The sequence below is a fragment of the Tachypleus tridentatus genome, chromosome 8 (genome assembly GCF_004210375.1).
Source record: "Tachypleus tridentatus isolate NWPU-2018 chromosome 8, ASM421037v1, whole genome shotgun sequence".
Classification (NCBI taxonomy): domain Eukaryota; kingdom Metazoa; phylum Arthropoda; class Merostomata; order Xiphosura; family Limulidae; genus Tachypleus; species Tachypleus tridentatus.
The window spans coordinates 11929916-11952231 of record NC_134832.1 but is presented as its reverse complement, the minus strand read 5'-3'; the positions used below and the strand labels follow the sequence as shown (position 1 = coordinate 11952231).

Genomic DNA, 22316 nt, shown 5'->3' with positions numbered 1-22316 from the left:
AAGGAATAACAAAGAGCTAACCTGACAGCAAAAAGACAAAAGTCATCTGCAGTTAATAGAAAAAAATTCAGCTGTGAATATTCCATCTACTCCAAATGAGAAAATAAGTTATTTTCTGAAAGAAATTGTTTACAAGTGCATTGATGAAAATATTGTAGTATGCTGATTGACACTACTTCTACAGCAATGACTGTCTCACATTGTTTATTAATAAAATACAGTAACTCACCAAAAGCGATGAAGAAAGAAAAGAAATTAATGTAAACAGTAGGTGAACATAAAGTTCTCGTAAAATAGAAGTTCAAACTTACTTTTATTGTGACAAATGATTCTTTAATAATGTTTGAGTGATTGGCATTAAGGAAGAGTGCGTATTGGAAAAATAGTTCATGCAAATAGATGCTTGCAAGGTTAGGCTAGCTTCAAATAGTTTCAGAGTGTATGATCAGGAAACCCTTATGTACTACATGCCAATTATTACATCAAGGTGAAATTTTCATGGACAAGAAGTTGGCTGAAGTGAACTAGGAACAGAAAACCTTTGCTAGTTCTGAGGGATTAGTGGTTGGTGAAGTTTTCATAGATATGAATGACAAACATGTAATCCTTACTTTTACCCAAGAATGACTTAAATCAAAATGTGATAAAATGAAAATCCATATTGATTTTTAATGGTGACATGGGATGGCTGTATAACTGCCATCACAACAAAAGATGAGAAGTGGCAATATGCTATACTGAAAATAAACAATAATGTGGTTTACTGAATCCAGAAAGAAAGGCTGCCTAAGGTACAGGCCATACACTGTGATCATTTTTGAAAGTACACTAGTGAGAAAACGACAATCTTGGTAACTTAAGAGGAGAACTTGTCAATGGAAACTCAACCTGCAGAAGACTCTAGAGATCAGCAGGGGTTGGAGCCTTTTGCCTTTATACTATAGACCTGAGAAGAGAGAACCACTAAAAGACTTTGTGAATGACCAATTTAGTCTAATATTTTATTTTTGTATTAGAATTGCTCAAGGTTTATTAAAGTAGACCTAGAAAGTTCTAAAAGATTGGATACCAGATTTGCTAACCAATTTGAGGGTATATTACAGGATTCAGTAAAGTGTGAAGAAAGAGAGTTACTTCTAAACCAGTGGTTCTTAACCTTGTTGGAGGTACTGAACCCCGGAAGTTTCGTACTTGCATTCACTGAACCCTTCGTAATTGGAAAAAAATAATAATTTTTTCAAATTCAAAACATAAGTAGATATTTTATTAGTGAGCAAAATGAACCATGCATCAGTTGTTCAAAGAAAAATCCAACAAAACATGAATTTCACACAAGAACAAATACATAACTCAATGAATATTTACTGCAAATCAATGTGACCTTTGTTGTTGCCTTTCAGAGACAAGTACAGAAATGCGCGGCTTTACCTTAGCAAGTGCCACTCTCATATCATTTTCGCAACAAAGTCTGTTCCTTTTCTTCGTTTTTATATCTACCATCCTCGAAAAGGATTGCTCGCAAAGATACGTTGTAACAAACGGTATGAGTATCTCAAGGGCTCTCTTAGCAATAAGAGGGTATGCTACGATTTGGTGACACCAAAACGTTGAGAGCGTTGTTGTTCTGAAAAGTTGCTGTTGAACCTGGCTCTGCTGAAGTTCAATTATTTCGTCGAGGTATTCATCATTGACATCTGTTGTCGGAACACTAAACGTAAACGGCTGTCTCACCCATGCTGGACATGACTCTCTGGTGGGGAAGTATCCGTCGAGAGACTGCGAGCTCATCTAAGTGCATGGAAATTGCTTGCTTCAGTTCCCCGGGTACATTAATGTCTCCGATTTCAGACACATATTCGATCTTACTTACACAGTCGTCCAGCAGGGGAAAGTTTGCGAAGTTATCATTCTCTGTTTGTCGTTTCCATAATGGTAGCTTTTTTTGAAAAGCCTTCAGGTTTTCTTCCGTTTCGATGATGTTGACTCCACCGCCCTGCATCTGTTGATTGAGATGATTAAGAGCATTGAAGATATCAGCCATGTACGCCAAAATGAGAATGAACTCAGATTTTTTGAAGCAATCTGCATGACAATGTTGGTGCTCTCGCAAAAACAGGGCTAATTCCACACGCAAGGCAACAACACAATTCAGCACCTTTCCCCGGGATAACCACCGAACGTTAGAATGGTACAGAAGTACCTCGAATTCAGAGCCCATTTCATTACACAGCTTTTTGAAGATGTGGTGCTTCAGGGCACTATTTCGCACAAAGTTCACACATTCCACTACAATTTTTAATACTTCTGCCAGTTTTGAAGGCAAGGTTTTTGTTGCCAATACATGCCTGTGCAGAACATAGTGCTTTACAATGATGTGTGGTGCATCGGCTTTCGCCAGCGCACCAAAACCAGAGTTTCGTCCCAGCATGACTGGAGCTCCGTCCGAACAAACTGCAGAAACCATATTCAACGAAAGATCGTTGTCTCTGAAGAAGTCATCCACAAGTTTTTTCACGTCGGCTGTCTTAGTTGTTGTTGTAAGAGGCTTACAAAATAAAAAAAATACTCTTTTATCTTGTTGTTTTTCACATAGCACACGAATACAACAAGCTGGCTTAGACTGAAAACGTCGGTGGCTAAATTTTGCTGGGCTTGAAATCAGATATGCAACTACTTGAGCCAGGATGTCATCGCTCATGTCATCTATTCTGCTGCTGACATTTGAAAAGACATTTGAAAGAGGAATTTGGGATAACTTATTTTCAGCAGCTTTTCCCAGCATGATATTCGCCATCTTCAACGCAGCTGGTTTTACGAGTGCTTCACCAATGGTGTGAGGTTTGCCCTGCTTTGCAATCAAGTGCACAACTTTGTATGATGCTGTAAGGATTGGTTTGTCGATCATTAAAGTTTCTGAATATATTTAGGCTGTTAGCCAAATGTGACCAAATTACTGCAGCATACTTGAAAAAAAAACAAAAAAAACTTGATAAATTCAGGGCTAGTAAGACAACCAAAATATCAGTAAACTTGATCAGCCCAGGGAATTTGGAAACCATTATTGTACCATGAAATAAAAGATAGTCCAGCAAATAATTAAAGGCATAAAGGAAACGAGAAAGTCCCATATCCTATTTGATGACATTGTCGACTACAACAAAAAAGGTATTGGCATATCTGGAAAAAGATGAATAGGGTTACCCTAAGCCTGTGGAAAGACTTGAAGTTTCCACCAGTGGTGCTGTGTTGAATAAAATGTTTTTGAAATATCTTGGATTGTAGACTAATGCTGTGATGGAAGTGGAAACATACATGGCAAATATAGAGGTCTAATGACATTTATTCAGCAAGAATGTAGCCAAGCAATGTACATTAGGTATGCCTACAGGCTAAATATTGTGCTTAATTCTATAGTAAGCTACTGCTTAGATGTGCAAAATATGTTTGAAAGAAGAAGTTGTATGTCTTTGTGAATAGTCATAAGCAAGACAATGTTTTCCAAAGGTCACAATAAAAGGTGAAACACAAACAACTGAAACGTGCGTCCACAACGCATTGGAACAGCTACGAAGCATCAGTGGAGAGGATGCTTTCAAAATGCGAGAATATGATGAATAACTTACAAGAACTGAAAACTGTAAATAATAGTGATACAATACTGGTGTAGTTGAACTTTTCTTCAGGATGAGGTACTACAGAATAGTTTTGTTAATGTTTATACTGATGGCAGTATATGAAATGATAGGATCAGGATACCACATTCTGAAAAACAAATGAAACAGCATTTCTGATAAAAGATTGCAAGTTCAAGTTCACCGAGGTGCATGCAGATATAGAAAACACATGGTACACTGTTGTCAATGCTGCAAAACAGTTTGCAGTCCTTCACAATATTCCAAGATATATTACTGATCAGCAGCTCAGGAAAAAGAAGTCATTATGGTGAAATAGCTAGGGATGAACTATTAATGTAGAAATGATTCAAAACAAAAGGTTTCATAAAGGTACTTAAGTAATTCAGCAGCTCCAAAGCAAATTCGATAATTTGTGATAGCAAAGCATATTCAAGGAATATGTCAGCACAATGGTGTGGATACAATGGAAGTGGCAAAGGACTGCAAGATTTCTTAAAAGCATACAAAGCCTGCCAAGAAGTTGTCAGAAAAACTTGGTGTGTTGATTTTTGCGAAGTTCCTAGGGTATACAGTGAAGATGAGTTTCAAAACTTTGAAGATTCAGCATAACAAGAAAGGCAATGGTACAACAAAAGCAGTTATCCAACTTTCTTCTAATTCTACAACACTCTTGCATGCTTAGCAGTATCAAATGCATTCGCACAGACAGCACTGAACAGACTTGGAATTGTAAAAGACTACAATCAACCATGACTGATGATCTGTTGTCATCACTGCTTGTTTTGGTAGCAGGAAAAAAAAAAGATATTTTGTTAAAACTTAGAACAGTTGAGATAACACTATGTAACACAAATTTTATTCCTGGAGAGCATGTGTTATTTCTTAAGTGCTTAAGTAAAAGTACAGAAAATGGCCATTATTCCCTTCAAACTTTGCTTTTGTGACCTGAATAATGAAATTTAAAAATTAACCTATTTTCTATGTAAAAACGGGCAAATTTGCACATTTTCATTTACATAAGATCTGAATAAAACAACGTATGAAACAAGATTTACATATATTTATACTAAAGTTATACAAAAAGTTTAGAAGTAAGTAGTTTTTCAAGATTTGCGATTGTGATGTAAATTAATTTCACGTATCAGCCCCCAAATATAGTCTCCCATCATGTTTTTGTTATACGCTCCCAGGTCACAAAAGCAAAGTCTGAAGAGAAAAATAGGTCTTTTCCATTTATTTTAGGCATAAGCAATTGGGAAATAACGCTTTCTACTCAGGAACGAGAAAAAGTAGAAATTTTGTTATATAGTGTAATCAACAAGTTATCTAATGCATCACCACCTCCATGAACATGTTAATTTATATTTGATCCAAAAGAGTTAATACAAATTGTACCACTAATTCTAGGCCTATTAGTTTTACAACAAAGTTATTTTGTAAATTTACTTTAAAAACATTTAGAATTTTATTGGATAGTCAAGATGGTTTTACTAAGGAAAAACTTGACCTTACAAATCTTTTCATATTCTTTGTAAATGCTAGTGCTTATGTAAATAAGACTAAAGATGTTGATTTAGTGTACCTGGATTTTCAGAAGGCATTTGACAAGGTTCCATATGAAAGGCTTATATAAAAAATTATATCCATAGGTGTGGGGTTTAAGTCTCAAAATCTTTTCTCTTCTTGATTTCCATCAATAACATAGATGAAGGAATGTTTAATAAATTACCTAATTTTAATGTAACTTTCAAGTGTATGGAATAGGGAGAACTATTTTTTAAGTGACTAAAGGTTATTTCAGTTTGCCCATACTTCCTAATTTTTTTTTTTATGTTTTAAATATTTGTTTGTTTGTTTTGGAATTTCGCACAAAGCTACTCGAGGGCTATCTGTGCTAGCCGTCCCTAATTTAGCAGTGTAAGACTAGAGGGAAGGCAGCTAGTCATCACCACCCACCGCCAACTCTTGGGCTACTCTTTTACCAACGAATAGTGGGATGTTTTAAATAAGCTACATTACACCCTTTCTTATCTTTTCACACTAAAGGAAGAAACATTAGGTAATAATGACCTTAGTTTTTAATATCTTTCTTCAGAATGTAAGCAAATAATGTTACATTTTTGTAGTTTGTGGCAACAAAATAGCTTATTTTCCTACAATTAATACAAAACTATTTTCTAAATTCGCCAAAGTTTTATTTCTTCTACTTGTTTTTAACTTGCACTTTGAAAGCTGGTCTTGATTTGTAGCCTTAGCAAGAGTTTCATGCCCACACGAACGTACGTTGCTTATTCCATGTCTTTATAATTTGACCAGTGCCAAACTTCCTCAATATTAAGGTTAGGTGTTGCTAGCTGCAAGGATACTGCTGTCTTATACAAGGATTTAGATCATTTAATGAGTTGGACAAATAAATGGCAGATGGGTTTTAATTATAATAATTACAAGACAATACATGTGAATTATTATAATTTGTAAATGAATACCTATAACAGTGTAACTGAGGTAATGGTTGACCAGTATCTTAAGCTATCCAAGTAGTTTGCTGTTGCTAGTGATAGAGCAAATATAATTTTATCTTGTATCTAGGGGTATACTGAATACAAGTCTACAGAGTTTATAGTTTCCTTATATAGGCCACATTTAAAGTATTATGTTGTCTTGAGCTTTTTACCGTGAGGACATTGAATTGTTGAAAAGCTATTAGAATGATGTCTGGGATGAAAAGGTTGTCATATTATGAGAGGTTAAGATCTCTGTAATTTTCTATTGAATAAATAAGAATTAGAGGGTATCTGACTGAGGTGTTTAAGATTGTTAAGGGAATTGATTGTGTTGATCCAACACATCTTTTCATATTTAAAGGCAAGAATAGCAAGACTAGGGAATACAAATATAAATTTTGGTAAAGTAGGAGTAATTTGCAGCTATGACAGTTTTATTTTTCTAATAGAGTTGCTGGTCTATGGAATGGGTTGCCTTTAGATGTTGTGGAGGTAGCAAATTTAAGAGAAAGCTTGATAACTATATGAATGATAATGGCTGACTAACATTTTTATTTCAGTTAATTTGTTTCATTGCAGTTTAGAGAATGAGATAGCCTAAATTGACAGTAATAGGTCTCTTGTTTTCCTTATAACAAAACATGATTATTAAAGTGATAAACTGTTAAACTACACCTATTGATTTATGCCAGGATATGTACACACCTTTAAATCTTGATTGTAAAATATACTAAGCCACTTGAAAGCAATGCACAATATTGTATACTGTTGAGTGCAAGTTACAACTTATAACAAAGACGTTTCACCAAATTGTAAAAACAAAAACATTAAAAGAATAATACAAAAAAAACAACAAACTGCACTTATATTTTTCCCAAGTCATGAAACTTAGGCCTACAATTACACTGACGGGTTACGGTGGCCTTCAGCTTTTATTATAAGGTAGTGCAAATAAAGTTACACTATTGTTAGTCTGTGATGTGGGGGGAGTTACACCCACACCTTGAGAAGTGGTTAGACACCCCTCAAGCTAATCTTTAATATTTCTCTACAGTGAAAAAAATTTATGAATTCTTTAAGTTTGGAAATATTATTCCTGATGCAAGTTCTGCAATCATTTGCAACACCTATGTGTGTGAGGAATGTCCACCAGTTCAAAAGTTAGGAACAATATATTTAGTTTTTATTTTAAACTGTGCTTTTGTCTACAGCAGGTAAGACAGGCAAAAGTTGACCACCCAAATTATTTTCAATGGTCATAAATAACTGAAACCATATGTGTATTTTGTTTGTTCTTAAGCACAAAGTTTCAACAATGGGCTATTTCTGCTGTGCCTATCATGGATACTGATGCCAAGTTTTCAGTGCTATAAGCCATTTGACTTACCAACAAGCCACTGGGGAGCATGTCCATGTATCGAGCACTTTTTATTTTACTTTTTGTGTGGTGCTACCACTTGAAGACTTAGAATGCAATTTTTATATCTTTAATCATGATTTTAAAAGCAGCTTTTATTTAAGTTTCTCTGATGGTATATGGAGTTTCTGTACAACTCTTAACTGATAATTTGGGTTACTTTACAACCCTTTGGAACTGTTTAATTAATTTGTCAGTAACGTGGAAAATAAACTCACAACAAGAGTTATGTGGTATTTCAAATTTTCTGTTTCCCCATCTGAATGTATGTTCTAACTTAAGAATATTTTCCTTTCATTCTTTACATACATGGTTTTTTATAGGTGGGTGGCAATTATTTACCAGTATTGCAAGTTTAGTTGCTTTTATCTTTTCTATGCCTTTTAGTATTCCCACTGAATTCTAATTAACCCATTGCAACTTCTCTTTAAAACAGAAGGATGGTGTAACCTATAATGTACAATTTAGTTTCTTGATTTGTGTGTACATAAAATTTTATATTTCTGACCTTCAGGTTAGTAAAATGTATGAAAAAAAAATGCTGTGGATAACTTCCAAAATTCCTTGAATGACTTTTGTTATTGAATGTAGAGAGTTGTGACATTTAAGTAAGTTATCACTAGTGTAATTAAAAGTACCAAATAAACATACACCAGGACCAAAATTAGTCATGTTGTACCAAATGAATAGAATCTTTCTTTCCAGAAGGCACAAACTGTTTGGAATCAGTGAACCTGAGAATACTACATTTTTTCAGGGAGTACTGAAAAATATAGCAATATTAAATCAAAGATGAACACCATGATGTCAAGGTTGTGTGAAAAGATATCAGGATTAAGTAGTTGTGGAAAAGTTTTTTTCCATTAATCAAGGCATGTTGTCTGTGAATGACCACAAGAAACTAATGGGGAGTGAAGACAGATTAAACTTATGCATCTTAAAGTAAGCAATAAAATTTCCATGTTTAAATGTTGTATATAAAAAAAAAAAGAAAAAAAAGTCATGTTTAACTATTCCAAATGTTTACATGAAGTCTTACTCAAGCATGAAATAGTCAGTAGTAATCAGTGTTTTCCTACCAATTAATGCTGAAGACACACTGCTTTTAACAGAAAATTTGGCACATCTCCAACATCTTAAGAAACCCCACCCAATACACAACTCCTATTGCCACATGAAGTACACAGTCATTAAAGCATATTGTTATGTAATGTCTTACACCTGCACACCAAAAAAACAAGATGAAATATACTCTAGTTTCATCCATAAAACTAATTTATATGAACAATACTCTTCACTTGTTTATTTGTCACATGTGACTTTCTCCAAATTTCACAATGCATACCCGACAACAGACCAGTGTCACAATACACCAGTTGAGAAAGACTACTCTAGATGTTTTTTTATTTTTTCTTTCTTGGTAAGAAGGCTCTCTTTTTATAATTGGAAAGCCAAGTGAACAAAAACTTCTCCATGACTTGTTGACTCTGATGTCGGTTACATAGCATTAATGATTTTTTACATAAATTACAACATACTCTCAAAACATAACCTGATAATTCCTATTCAACTTCTATTTATTTTCACTTTATTCTTCAATACCATAGAAGAAAGTACCAAGACAATGGCTGAGCTTTTGATGTACAACCTCCTCCTCCTTTCTTGGAGTATCCAAAGACTGGGTGAAGTAGGAGAGTTATTTCACATTCAAAAATAATTTTTACTGACAAATCCAAGGTATTTCAATGGTCAGTACAACTGCAGCATTGATTTAAGTAATTTCTATGCACATTCTGGACTTAAAGGATTTTTGCACTCATTTGATACCTTATGATTATTCTAGATATAGGATCATGTTTTAGATCCTAATTTAGATCATGTCTTAGAATCATGTTTTTGAAAACTTTAAGCTTCATAAGTATTTCAACTTAAAGACATCCAGCAATAAACATAACTCTTAAAAAATCCACAATATTACTTTTCAGGATGTAATGTTAACTTGGACAGACAGATATACAATTATTTACACACTAAAGAAAATACATAAAAAAATCAATAATTTTACATTACAAATCACACTACCCTTTGTAATAAGAGAAAGTACTGGTCAACTGTACAGAATTCAGTGTTTGTTCTCTTATAAAATTATGGTAAACACAATAAAAAAACTGAACTCAGGTAGTTTCTGGTAAACAAAAGTTATCTAAACACATACAAGTATTTATGAAGAATGTGAGAAACATTAAAATAAATAACTTAAAATGCATTCACCATATCACAAAAACAAAAAAATTTGGAATGCAACATCACTCTCATAACATTGAATATGGATTATTCTGTTTGTTAGTCATAAACAGTTATAAAAGATTGTGAAACAATACAATCTATCAAAAAGAACTACAGAGAAACCAAGCATAAGATTTAAATAAAGCTCTTATTATTAGTTATACGTTTAAAATCAAAAACCACTGCCAAATAAAACTTATCTTACTAATTATTCTGATATGCAAAGAGGGTGTTTTATCAATAATGTTATCTATCAGCTTCAATCATTGAAAATATTAGAAAATCTGGTCAACTATTTCATGAACAACTTTGAAATACATTTGGGACAAAATTATATAGAGCATGAGCATTTAGATAAAATCTAATTACTTAAATTGTGAGTAAAAATTTAGTAGTATTTTGATGATTGCTTTGTTTTAGTTACTTTTAAAGAATTAAATCTACATCCATGGTGTTTTCTCATGTTTACATTAACTGGTAAACATGAAAAACAAGAGTCTTTTTCACTCTTAACACAGTTTTCTGCTTAAAAGTTTGACAACTGAATTACATTTGATATCTTCAAAGGCTGATAGAAAGGGATGCAGTTGAAAATCACTGTGCATTAAATGTGGGATATCAAACTCGGATTATCCTCTAATTCTTATTCCTGCTTGTAACTGCAAAATCTTAAGTTCATAATTTTATACTAACAAGTAAACTTATTTAACTTTGTTATGCTCTGTTTTTCAGTAGTACTTAATTATATTGACACTTGTTATAGACCTGTTTGATATATTTTTTCACAACAATGTATTTTTCATTTGTAGAAGTTTACGAATAAACATTTTGTTATGTATATTGTCACAATTGTGTTGTACAGTTTCCCGGTAAAATTTTGTTTACAGACAGACAATTTTAAGAAGCAGACACATATCCCTCTGTAATGTTCTCTGGTTACAGACTGTCTGAAATAACTTGGAGATTAAATTTTGTAACTGACACTATACAAACATGTTTATAAGTAACTTGAAGTTTCATCTTATTGATACTATACAACTTTAACTTTATATAATATGTACAATGAGAAAACAGACAATATAATAACACATCGAATTAAAATAATTAAACCATTTATTATTCTTATTTCGTACAAACAACAAAAATAGGGTTTGTAACAAGTAGTTTTCTTAAAATTTTAACTAACAACAATGGGTATAACAGCTTTCTAGCAATAGCTCAAACAATCTGCATGAAAAAGAACTAAGTAACTATATGAGGATCTGAAAAAATAAATTTTTAAGACCCTTCTTCCTTGTGAAGTGGTTTTATGAATATGAAACAGTACCTTCAAAAAATGTGTACAAGAAAATGAACAAATAATCTACATATTGATGTCAGTAAACAGCTAATACTTTCATTTCTTTTTCATAGGATGAGTCTGTGCAGATGACTTCTTTTGGTGATTAACAATTGCTCTCCAAACTCGCAACTCCATTCCACCTCTGTTATAATGACGAGAGAATAGATGTTTCTTAATGTTATAAAAATAAAACAACTTAAATTATAAAGACTAAAGTTTTTTGTATTTTTATGTAGGTAATTCTTTGCTTTCATATAATGTGAACAGAAGCTTTTACTATTTTATAATGAGAAGTTTCAAACCTGAGTCCAAGTCGTCTTAAATCCTCTCTGGTGAGAAACGTTAGCACATCATCCAAAGTATAAGCTTCTGCAACAAACTATTGAGAAAAAAAAAGTAACATTGATTTAGTGTGGAATTGGCAAAATAAAAAATACACACTTTTTCACATTTAACAAAACACATAATAACTCACTGAAAACTAGTTTAAAGTATTACACAACTCTTCACACTTCAGCTAAACCACTGTGATGAAACATTCTTGAAATAAACAAAATAACAGTTCCATAAAAGAACTACGCTGGAATCCTTTTTTAGTATAGTTGTTAAACAAGACAGAAAACTACTATGCATTCATTTCCTAAATCAACAACTTTCACATAATTTAAAGATATATGCCATATAACAAACTTTTACCAGGAAATGCTGTCTAGCTTATAGTCTTGAAGTGCAGTTAAAATGATCATTATTATATGTTATATAGATGTTACTAAATAAGACTAGAAACTTGTAGCCTTTCCATATACTTTCTTACACATAAACACAAAATTTGTAATATTTTCATTGACTGTACTATCAGAAGTAAAGTACAAGCTCTCAGATACTTGGATGTTTCAAGTTGATACAACTGTCACATATCTTGTATTATTGCAGTAAATATATCAGTTGCCTAATGAAATTGTTTGAAACTTGAGATGAATTAGTGTAGATTATGTACCTTCTCCAAAATAAAATATCTATATATCTAATATCTGTACAAATCCACATATTTGAAAAATGAAAGATTTCATAGAATAATGTAATACATATTCAAGAAACAATTAAGAATGCATAATTTTATTACAGATTATTACATCAGCATATAGTATGTTGTAAAACTTTCCATTAATTTTATTCTACAAATCCACAATACACAAAAGTACATTTAAAGAAATATAAAAAAGTATTATATAACTAATTATTTAATCCTTTTTCCCCTGTCTTACACTAACCACATGATCCCAAAGTGACCATAAGTTTCCACACTATATCTATTAAAGAAAATGGTGACTGCTTCCAACACAAAGTAATTTTCATGTTACAATTAAAAATACTTTTCTTCATCTATAAAAATCTCAGATTTGATTTGTATATACTCTAAAACCATCTAAATAAATGTCAATTTTTTTACTAAAATTTATATTTTATCTTTTTTTTACCAACTCTATACACATTCAGTCAATTTAAAAAAAAAACTCAATCACCATAAAAAAAAGAAAAATGAACAATACTGTTCCATCCTTTTTAATACTGACAACAGAGTTTCAAAGTACATCTCAAAGTTTGTACTTCTAACATTTTCACATTCATTTCCTATGTTTATTTAGCTATTAGCAATCAGAATAGAAATTTGCCAAAGATAAAGTAATGAATTACCATTCCTGCTTTTTGTGTTTATGTGACACTGCCAATTGCAAACAAGCACATGTAGAAGAATAATCCAAATTTTCCACAGAGTTTATCTTACTCAAAAGACACAATGGAAGAGAATTGATCAACTTATTTACAGTAGAGTGGTTACATGGAGAATTGTCTAAAGTGATAAAAGTGTAAGGAAATATTTATGATATGCTCTGCAAAAAGTTTGATTCAATGTAATAAACTTGGTAGACATTTGGGTATTAGTTATTATGGTGGCCAGAATTTAGTGATATAGGTGTACAAAATATGTAAGTGCTTATGAACATGTTTATACATTATTACTATTTACTCATAAATGCTTAATTTTTAACTTATTTTCTTAAACACAGAACAATAAATAAAAAAACCATTGACAAATAATGATCTCTGGTAGTTATAATTTTATGAAATTGATTCGTACTCACACAATGTACTTGCTAAGCCTTACAATAAACTACATTTATTCTCTAAAGTGAAGACAGAATACAAATTAATTTTTATAAGTTTCAAAATTGCACTGGGGGGGAAGGGGAGAAGGAGAAGAGAAAAATCAAATTGCTATATCTGTACACAAAAACACCAATATATGTGAATTACTGGATTATGTGCAGTTAAAAATATTTCTGTTTAGAGCATTGATTTAGTCAACAGATTTCAACATTCCTAGTGAAAGTATGGTTTTTCCTTTAAATCAAATATAAATGACTGTCAGATATTTGTATTCTTCAATGTGCTCTTTCTATTAAATGTAACAGAAATAGATATGAGTAGACAAAAGGTTTGCTGAATATATTGGTGCCTCTGCAAATCAAAAAGGTGGAAAATTCTTATTTTATATTCCAGCTTGTAAATACCTGAAATTTGAGTTTCTAATTCATTAACCACTACAGACATTGTATGGTAGACATAATACAACATAAACTGACCAATAAAACAAGAGAAAATGTCATGTGACACACACACACACACACACATATATATATATATATAAATAAAAGGTTAATTAGCATATTGCTTTTAATATTTACTTTTAAACTATAAAAGTAAAATACATATTAAAACTTAAATTGTAAACTACATTTTGATGTCAATTTTTTTTTTACCTACGTTGATGATAAAGTTGTATAATTAAATTTTAAAAATAACCAAAAGATGGTGGCATGTGCTTTTTGAACTGTTCACAATGAGAGAGTTAATATAGAATATGTAGAAATTAGACAAAATATTTTAAGATAACCTTTTTTTTTTTTTTAATAAAGTTACATAAAAATATATAAAATTGATATACTAATGTATCAGTCTGATATACTTTACAGTTATTGTTTTGGGGTATCCAGAGAATGTGTAGTTTTGTGTGTTTTAAAATAATACAAAAAAATTCCTTCAGAAAAAGAATAATGCACTGTTACATTTTTCAGTATTCAGTCTAGCTTTAAAATGTGTATTTCTATACTATAATTAAGAATATTTTAACATATTAGAAAAACAGTACTCTTTAGTGATTTTGTTCTACATTAAAACTTAAACAAAAGAGAGCAGAAACTATGTTTGTTACCTTTCCAATACTCTCTTTATCAAGTCCCAAATTCTGTAACCACTCAATCAATTCTGGATCTTCATGAGGGCCATACACAGATACTGCAACTAAAAATAAAGCAACATTACTTGCCAACACTCCACAAACTCATTGCAAACAAATACATTATCATCTGTTAACAAACAAGTTACTGGTGTGAGGGTTTCCTAACTTAACTGGCTTTGTTATAAATCTTCATTAACAAGAAAACATCACTGCAAAATGTATTACTGCAAAAGAAAACACAATAAGTGGCACTGAAGTTACAATTACTTATTGCAGTAACAATACATAAAAATGTATCTCACTGATACAGAACAGTGAAAATATATATTGTAGATACAGTATGCTAAAACACATCTTAATATTATAAAACAGTACACCAATGTTACAGTTACCATACACAAAAATTTAATCTCACTAATTTTAACAGTGAATAAGATGCACATTACAGTTTACAAATACTGAAACACACATCACTCGCGTTGTAAAAGAAAAACAATGTATTTATTATATGTTAAAACATATCTTTATGATGTTGTAAAAGTACTGCATTGTAATTCATATAAGTTTTTATTGGTTGTACATAGTAAAAACTTATTTTGTTCACAATGTTTCACTAAGTATACCTGACATCATCAGGTGAAATACAATAACAGAGGCTAACAAATAAACAAAAAAAATTATGTAAGTTTTAAATAACATAGTTTTCTATTATCTAAAACATTATAATTATTGTAAATTAAAACCTTTTTCAGATGAGTAACAAACTAAGTGGTAACAATGCTCAAGCTGTAATTTGTGCCAATTTTAAAACTTTAAATGACTGCCGCATATCATGAAACAAAGAAAAACAAAGTAACCTGCATGTTTACAGGTATTGCCAAAGGTGTAATACATACTACTTTTATAACCACAACTTAAAGATACACAAATACAAGTAAGCACATAATGAATGCCTGACACTGCAATACAGTGTGTTCAAATGTAATACTTCAGTAAGTACTACACACGTACAACCTTGTGCATGTAGGTTGTGATATGTGTCATTATTATAAATATGTGGTACTTAAAAGAGGCAATCTTGATTAATATTCCTGTGAATAGCATTAGCATGTTTGGTATTCGAATATGAAACAAAAGGACATCTTGATTTAAACATGACAAAAGTGTCATCAAAATGCTTCCTCCAAATGAAATATATTAAATGTGAGGGCATTAATTCAATTAATGATTTATATCAAAACAAGAATACATTGGCTACTGTTAGTGCTAACTTTGAAGCCACACTAACACCTGATAAAAGATTTCATCAATGAAAGTAAAATGTTTCTTTTATAACAAAATAAGTAAATTTATAAGAAAAGTACATTTTGTTAAGCTCTTAAAAACACCAGAACCAAAAACTAACATACTAAAAAAATCTATTTTTTGTAAATTTAAGTTAATATGTAATGTTTCAATATTACAATTAGCTACAGAGATGTACTGATAAAATCTAAAATATTTAAATCCTTTGACTATTTAAGCTATCTTTCACTGTATAATCAATTTTTATAAATGGTTTAAGAAACTGTACTTGAATAATTACATACCCTATGACCATAAATTACCAATGGTGGCAAAGCAAGCAAACTACTCTGTAGATTTATAATTAATAACAAACAAGGTACCTAGATTAGGCTGTTGGTCTTACTGGACAACCTTCTGTGTGTGTTTTTGATTATTCATATAAAATTCCTGCAGGTAATCAAAGAGATCTAATCCATTTATATTTGCTATCACCCCATATTTGCTTTTAAGTAAATACCCCTGTAATTTAATCTCTCTTGTACTAGTTGGGGAATTTATTTAGCTTAATGAATGTGATATTATCTTCTAAAACTCTATAAAGTTAATATTTTCCTGAACTGACAATGTACTTCCATACAGAAATCTACTTCTTCTCACAAAAAACTAGAATCCTACACTGAACTGGTGAAAACCCAGTGAGAAAATGATCCTCCTTTAGAAAGCACCAAAGAAAGAAGTTGTAGCATAAAAAAGGGATTAGAAACACCACACTAGTGGGAGTCCTGAGCCAGGTATACTCTTTGCTGTTGAGTAAAGTGCCGCTAAAACTAAAGGGCAGAAATATGGCTAGACAAAAATGAATATTCATCATTAACTAGACCATGAGGTGGCAGGTGGTTAACACTCAACAAATCATAACAGGAGTTTGACTTCAACCAATACTTGGCAGCATCTGGAATTGGACATCAAGTCTGCAGTAGGAAGAGAGCCCTTTACTTTTCATCTCAAGAATGGGTACTGGGAAGGAAAATGAGCTTCTGTACCAAAAACCCATTTCCAGCAGGTGGTAGGAAGTAAAGAAAGCTCAGAAAGTATTAATATCTGGTCACAAATCTAGCATCACTGGGAATATATAATTTAGTCTGTGGTAGGAACAGGGAACCAAGTTTTATGCATGCATGAATTCATGTTTTGCCCAGTTTAAACTAATACCAGATAAACTGGATGGCAGAAAGATGAAAAGAGACCTGAATATGGGGTTGCATCTCTGGTCCAAAATGAGGTGGCATTAGGAATTTATCATCCAGTCTTTGGTACAAGAATGGTACTAGTCAAACACCTGCAAAGACTTACATGGCTGGATAATTTCAAACCAACACCTGATCCAACTGGAAACTGATATCTGGATGATGGCAGGAATGTCTTAGCTGATGGGACAAACTGCAATATGCAGAAATATGGCAGAGAGCTACAAGCAACATAGTAAAAAGGACATCACACCATCAACATCAGCAGAATGTCACCACCCTATTCTGAACTGAATGGACTTGTGTTTTACACAGGAAGATTGGTCCAAGAAAGTCCACCACCTCAGTGGTTAGGAACTTATAAGTTACAAGAGCCTCAATACCTCACTAGACAAAATGGCAGACAAAATGCATTTGAGAGTCTGGAGGCCAGCAGCTCCAGAGAGGCATAACAGGCAACCATTATACCCAATTTTGAAAAACAGATGTGTGAACAGAGTTGATCAACCAACTCCTGGTAGCATTTGGATTTGTACATCAGGTCTGTGGTAGAAACACACTCAATGCTATGAAGCATCACAGATGTGCAGTAATCCCTTTCTACTTTACCCATTAACATGGGTGTAAGATCCAGGATGAACATACTTAAAAAACAAAACACCACACGAAATATCTACAACTGGTCTAGTGGAGCACCCCATTTCAGCAGTGTACATAATATGATTCTGTGACATGTTATACTGTTTCAAGCATAATATGTCATACAGATGTATAGTTGATAATCAAAGTTATCCAATACCTGACAGCATCTGGAATTGTTCATCAGGTCTGCTGTACAAAATGCCTCAACATTACAGTCATCTAGCAGGGTCACAGAAATTACAGTGCAGATTTGGTTGGTTGGTTGATTTAGTGTTTTATGGCACAAAGCAGCTACACTATCTACACCAAACATCTGATAAAAAGGTAAGAGCAAATGTAGTAAAATTCGTAAAAAAAATGAAGGTAACACAAAATAGAGTTTAAAAACATAAATAGCATAAAACCAATGTTGACATCTAGTCTACAATGTTAAGAGCGAAATTACAGTAAGAGAAGTTGTAAAGGACTTTCTGTAGCATAATGGTAATTATCATAACCCGCCAGGAAAACTAACAGGTATCTACAAGAACCACCGTCAGTCACCTGAAGTTGGCATTTCCATTCCCGGTTCCGATTTATTTGTCATTATGGCCATTTTCAAAAAGTAAAGTAATAAAAGTTTTAAGACATGAAGCAAAATTTAATTATAACACACCAGGATGACTAATGGGTAGTTCAAACAGCAGTGTGAGTCACCTAAAGTTGGCCTTTCCAGTCATGGTTTTCAGTTATTTGACGTTATGGCCATTTTTTAATTTCAAATCGAACTAGAGATACTGTGATTCTTAAAAGAGAACCACATTAAAAAAAATTAATGGCCATTAAAAAACTGAAAACTTTAACAAGGTGGACAGTATCACCATCATCAATAACACTGTTTAACGTTACGAACAAACCTTGGGACAGAACATGTTTAAAATGGTGCCATCATTGAGAGAGTCGTAACGATGGCAACAAAGTAAAATGTGGCTTATTATGATCTGAGTGTTACACAGACTACACACCATTGCATCAGTTCCAGATAAAAGAAAACAATGAGTTAAAAACTGTGACTAATGCACAGTCTAGTTAGAACAGCTTCCTCCTTCCAATCCTTATGGAAACAAGACAGCCAAAGTCCAATATAATGTTTTATTTGGAAAAGCTTGTTTTCACATTGCTAACTCCAAGTTGACTGCCAGCTGGCACAGAGCTGAGCCTTGAATACAGGACCACAGTCAATATGTGGAACAAGCACAGCAGTGATCGTGCCAGAGCAGATAGATTTAGCTGCCATGTGTGCGAGCTCATTCCCTCAAATACTAACGTGGCCCGGTATCCAGAAAAACTGGATAGAAGTAGATGTTGAAGAGAAATGGGCCAGTCGGTTTTGAATATCAGCGAGAACATGGTGTGAACCAACGTAAAGCGATTCCAGGGCCAGTAGAGAACTAAGAGAGTCAGAATAAATAGTGCACTTTGAGTACTGCTTAGCTTCCATGTCATCCAGGGCAAGAGAAATGACGTACAGTTCAGCAGTGAACACAGAAGTTGTAGAGGGGATTCTGCACGCAACCACAGAACCACAACAAATCATGGCACAGCCCACAGAGTCATCTGATTTTGAACCATCTGTATTAATAGGAATGGAAAAATTGTTCAAAAGATGTTCAGCAAATAAAAAACGGTACTTCCAATCGAAGTATCTGCTTTTCTCAGATGACTTAAAAAAAGGTCACATTTGGGGACTGTAATAAGCCATGGTGGGATGCAGTGGATACTGCAATGTTATCCAAGGACAGACCCTATTCATCCAACTGTGCCTGAATACAAAGGCCAAAAAAAGCAATGGCAGATCATCTATTCTGAAAAAGTATGGCCCACTGAGGAAGGAAAACACAATTTCAGGTGGGATGCTTTGGTAAGAAATTGAGTTTTAAAGCATATGGAAAAGACAGTTGCAAACTGCAAAGGTGGAAAGAAGGTTCATGAGACTATTTATTAGCTCTGAACTGGGGAGATGCGGAAAGCCCCAGTGCAGAGCCGAAGTCCTTTGATGATGAACACAGTCTAGCATCTTTATGGCCGAGGGTTTGGCAGAGTCATAGACCAGGATCCATAGTCGAGTTTCAATTGAATAAGAGCATGATATATCTTCAGCATAGAACATTGATCCACTCCCAAAGTGGGGTAGAGAGGACACAGAGGATGTTCAGTGCTCTTGTACATTTGACCCATAGCTGCTTAGTGTGTGGTATAAAGGTCAGCTTATGGTCAAAGTTGAGCCCCAAGAGCTTAGTCTCAGGGACCACAGGCAGTACCAACTTCATCGATACAGAGTTCAGGATCAAAGTAAATACCCCGCTGGTGGCAAAAGTGCATGCAAACAGTTTTAGAGGAGAGATATTAAAGCTGTTTGCTGTGGTCCACTTAAGTACACGATTGAGGGCAGTTTGTAGCTGCCGCTCAATATATCTCATGTTTGACGACTGACATGAGATGTGAAAGTCGTCGACATACAGCCCATTCGCAACAGTGAGAGGGAGTTGTTCAGTGATGGCATTTATCTTTATACTGAAGAGTGTAACATTCAATACACAGCCTTGAGGGACTCCAAGTTCCTGAAGAAAAGAACGGGAAAGTGTCGAACCCACACAAACTTGGAATCGTCTGTCCATTAAAAAATTCTTAATAAAAATGGGCAAATGGCCACGTAACCCATATATGAGGTCCCACAAAATGCCATACCTCTATGTTGTATTATAAGCCTTCTCAATGTCAAAGAATATTGATTGAAGATGTTGTCTGAGAGAATATTCTCTGATTTCAAATCGAATCAGGTGGCATATGTTGGAGCGCTGTCATCGGAACCCACACTGGCTGGGCAAGAGGAAGTTAATTTGAGAAACCAAACAAGATGAGCATTTGCCATCCTCTTCAAGGTTTTACAGAGACAGCTCAAAGAAACCAAACAGTAATTTGAAGGAAGACTGGGATCCTTCCAAGGCTTAGAGAAAGGTGGGACAATGCCTGGTGAAATGCATCAGGAAAAATATTTTCCTGCCAGATAACAGTTAAAAACAACCACAAGAATATCAAGAGAGCAGGAGAGAAATGGCACAGCATCTCATATCATTAGGTTTGACCAATGTACTGTCAGACCGATGAAGAGCCGGCTTGAGCTCCAACAGCGTAAAGGGATGATTATAGTCATATAAATGATCAGCCTGAAAAGAAAGAGGCAATCGCTTTGCCCAAGTCTTGATAGCTAAGAAGGTGAAGAGTGAAGAATGAAGCAGAAGTACTAGATACCAAGCAAAAGCTTCCACTGAGAGTATTGGAGAGTATTTGGGCATCAACAACTTCCTGGCCAGAGAGCAAATTTGAAAAGGGACAGAATTACACTGACCACTTACCTTCCAAATCTTTTTCCATATCACTTTGAAACTGGTGGTAGAAGAGATGCCAGTTGTGAATTTAATTCCAAATTCCTTCTGGCTTTGATGTCCTACCTGAAAAGTAATGTAGTTCAAAAGTGTAGGATACTTACAAAAGGTATCCCAGGCCTGTTTTTCAGCTTTTCATGCCATGTGAAAGACAGGACTCCATCACAGATGAAAATACTGTGGAAAATGTGTTAAGATTTTAGGATACACCGAGCATCTGCTTAGATGATACAGTCAATTACTGTTGCCACGAAGCCATGTATCAATGACTTACAGACGGCAGTAGGATCAACTTCTGCAAGAGCAGAGAAAGAGGGCCAGTTGGCTTGGTCCAGCTTCCACCAGACCATGCAGTTTGGATTGCATAAACCATGGCCAGTCTCTCACAAAATGATAGAAAAATAATCACTGCCCTGTGGGTTATTGTCAACTGTCCATGAAAAGTGGGAGAATAGTGAATGGGAGCAAAATGAGAGATCAATAGCAGTAAAAGGCTGACTAGGTGCATGAAAATAAGTATAAGAACTTGTATTGAAGAATGAAACATTGTGATCTGAGAGTATACACTCTAACAAACAACTCCTCTCATCAGTATCAGTACCTCCCCAGAGGGAATTATATCCATTAAATACCCCAGGATTAAAAAGGAGACTGCAACTGTTCAAAGACAATATTAAGGTCTGATTGATCATAGGTCTCTCCAGGAAGTAGATAGAGAGAACAAACAGTAATAGTACAACCCAATGAAATACAGATGGCTACAGTCTGGGTGTGTCAAGTGGTAAAAACACAGTGGGTGCATGTTGATTGACCACCAGTGCCACCCCTCCATTACACAACCTGTCACTTCTGTACTGCCAAAAGATTACTGTATCAGCAGGTCTCAGAAACGTTTCCTATATGGTAAGAATCAATCAATACTTTTGTGCCATCCAGATTAGAACATAAATCTCGACAGTTCCACTCTAGCAAAGTAACCACTTTCACTTATGTACAGGCGAATTGGGTAAAGAGCCCTTCTGTTTTTGACCATGTCTATTTTCTTTATTTGAAGAAGGTCTATTGACATCCATGGATCCTGCCCTGGGTCGATTGGGCAGGTCTTTGTCATTAAAAAAAGATCCCAGCAAGTGAGGGCATGAATGAATGATGATTCTACATCTTGATGCTGGACTCAAGGAAATGCCTGAGCCTGGAACGAAAGGAAGTGAATCTGGGGATCTGCTGCAA

The 22316-nt window shown here is 33.8% G+C and overlaps 1 protein-coding gene across 8 annotated transcripts in view; it reads right to left on the bottom strand.

The window, feature by feature from the left end:
- Positions 1-10937: 10937 nt before the first annotated feature.
- The window catches only part of Ask1 (apoptotic signal-regulating kinase 1), a 167858-nt gene continuing 156479 nt past the window's right edge, over positions 10938-22316 (bottom strand). For all 8 annotated transcript variants that reach the window (XM_076517629.1, XM_076517625.1, XM_076517624.1 and 5 more), the window contains 3 exons: positions 14459-14547; positions 11487-11563; positions 10938-11326 (listed from right to left, as the gene is read on the bottom strand). In XM_076517629.1, the coding sequence (XP_076373744.1) occupies positions 11239-11326; positions 11487-11563; positions 14459-14547 (254 nt within the window). In that variant the 3' untranslated portion in view covers positions 10938-11238. The remainder of the gene's footprint in view (positions 11327-11486; positions 11564-14458; positions 14548-22316) is intronic.